Source organism: Trypanosoma grayi, assembly GCF_000691245.1.
Source record: "Trypanosoma grayi strain ANR4 Tgr_1910_V1, whole genome shotgun sequence".
NCBI lineage: Eukaryota > Euglenozoa > Kinetoplastea > Trypanosomatida > Trypanosomatidae > Trypanosoma > Trypanosoma grayi.
The window spans coordinates 853-1,718 of record NW_008827528.1 but is presented as its reverse complement, the minus strand read 5'-3'; the positions used below and the strand labels follow the sequence as shown (position 1 = coordinate 1,718).

The following is an 866-nucleotide window of genomic DNA, read 5'->3' as shown; positions in this document are numbered from 1 at the left end:
CGGCCGCCACGACCACCGCCGCGGCCGCCACGACCACCGCCGCGGCCGCCACCACGTCGGTTGAGTCCCAACATCTCCTGCATTGTTTCCCTCTGCTTCTCCCGCGCGATGAGTTTCTGGTACGCCAGGGGCGTGGCGGCTGCGTAAAGAACACCATCTGTGGGGTTTGACTTCACGACAAAGAGCTGCTTGCGCTGGTCCAGGAAGTTTTTGAGACCACCGTACTTCTCAGAGATGGCCTCCTGGATGTCGGGCACCAGCTGTGCGTTGAGGCTCTTCACAGAAATTGCGCCGTTCTGCGGAATGTGTTTGACAATACTCGTGAGCATCTTCCAGTCATCACGCATCACGATACGTGTCATGTCGCTGAGCTCACCATCCCCTGTTTGGTTGATCAAGCGTGGAACAGTAGAGCCTCGGCCACTGCCACCACCACCACCATCCCCGCCATTTCCATTACCAACGCCGCCTCTGCCTCGCCCGCCCCCACCGCCGCGGCCACCGCCAAAGGTGCCTTGGGCACGTGCCGAGATAAAGAGCGCCATTGTGCGGCTCTCGGCGAGGCTGTTGTTGCCAGGTTGCAACGCGGCTGCTGTGTTGCAGCCGGCTGCGAAGATGCCACTGCCAGCGTATGCTCGTTGAATTACCCGCCGCATATGAGTTCCTTGAAATAATTTGTTTAGCGATGTATCCTTCTGTTATCTATAGATACGAGTATACTCGCACGCGCGTACGTCTGAATATGTATGTATGTGTGTGTGTGTGTGTGTGTGAGAATAAATTACCGCAGCAGCAACCCAGGCGAATAATCCTTCTTGCCGCCGGGTGCCCCCCTCTTGCTTTGCTTTCCTCCGCAGTGCCCCCTG

General features: G+C 57.7%; 1 protein-coding gene across 1 annotated transcript; it reads left to right on the top strand.

The window, feature by feature from the left end:
• Window positions 1-234: 234 nt before the first annotated feature.
• DQ04_19101000 (hypothetical protein) lies at window positions 235-642 on the top strand (the record flags this gene model as incomplete). The annotated part of the gene is made up of 1 exon (XM_009317782.1): window positions 235-642. The coding sequence occupies one exon, from the start codon at window positions 235-237 to the stop codon at window positions 640-642; it is 408 nt and encodes a 135-aa protein (XP_009316057.1).
• Window positions 643-866: the final 224 nt, after the last annotated feature.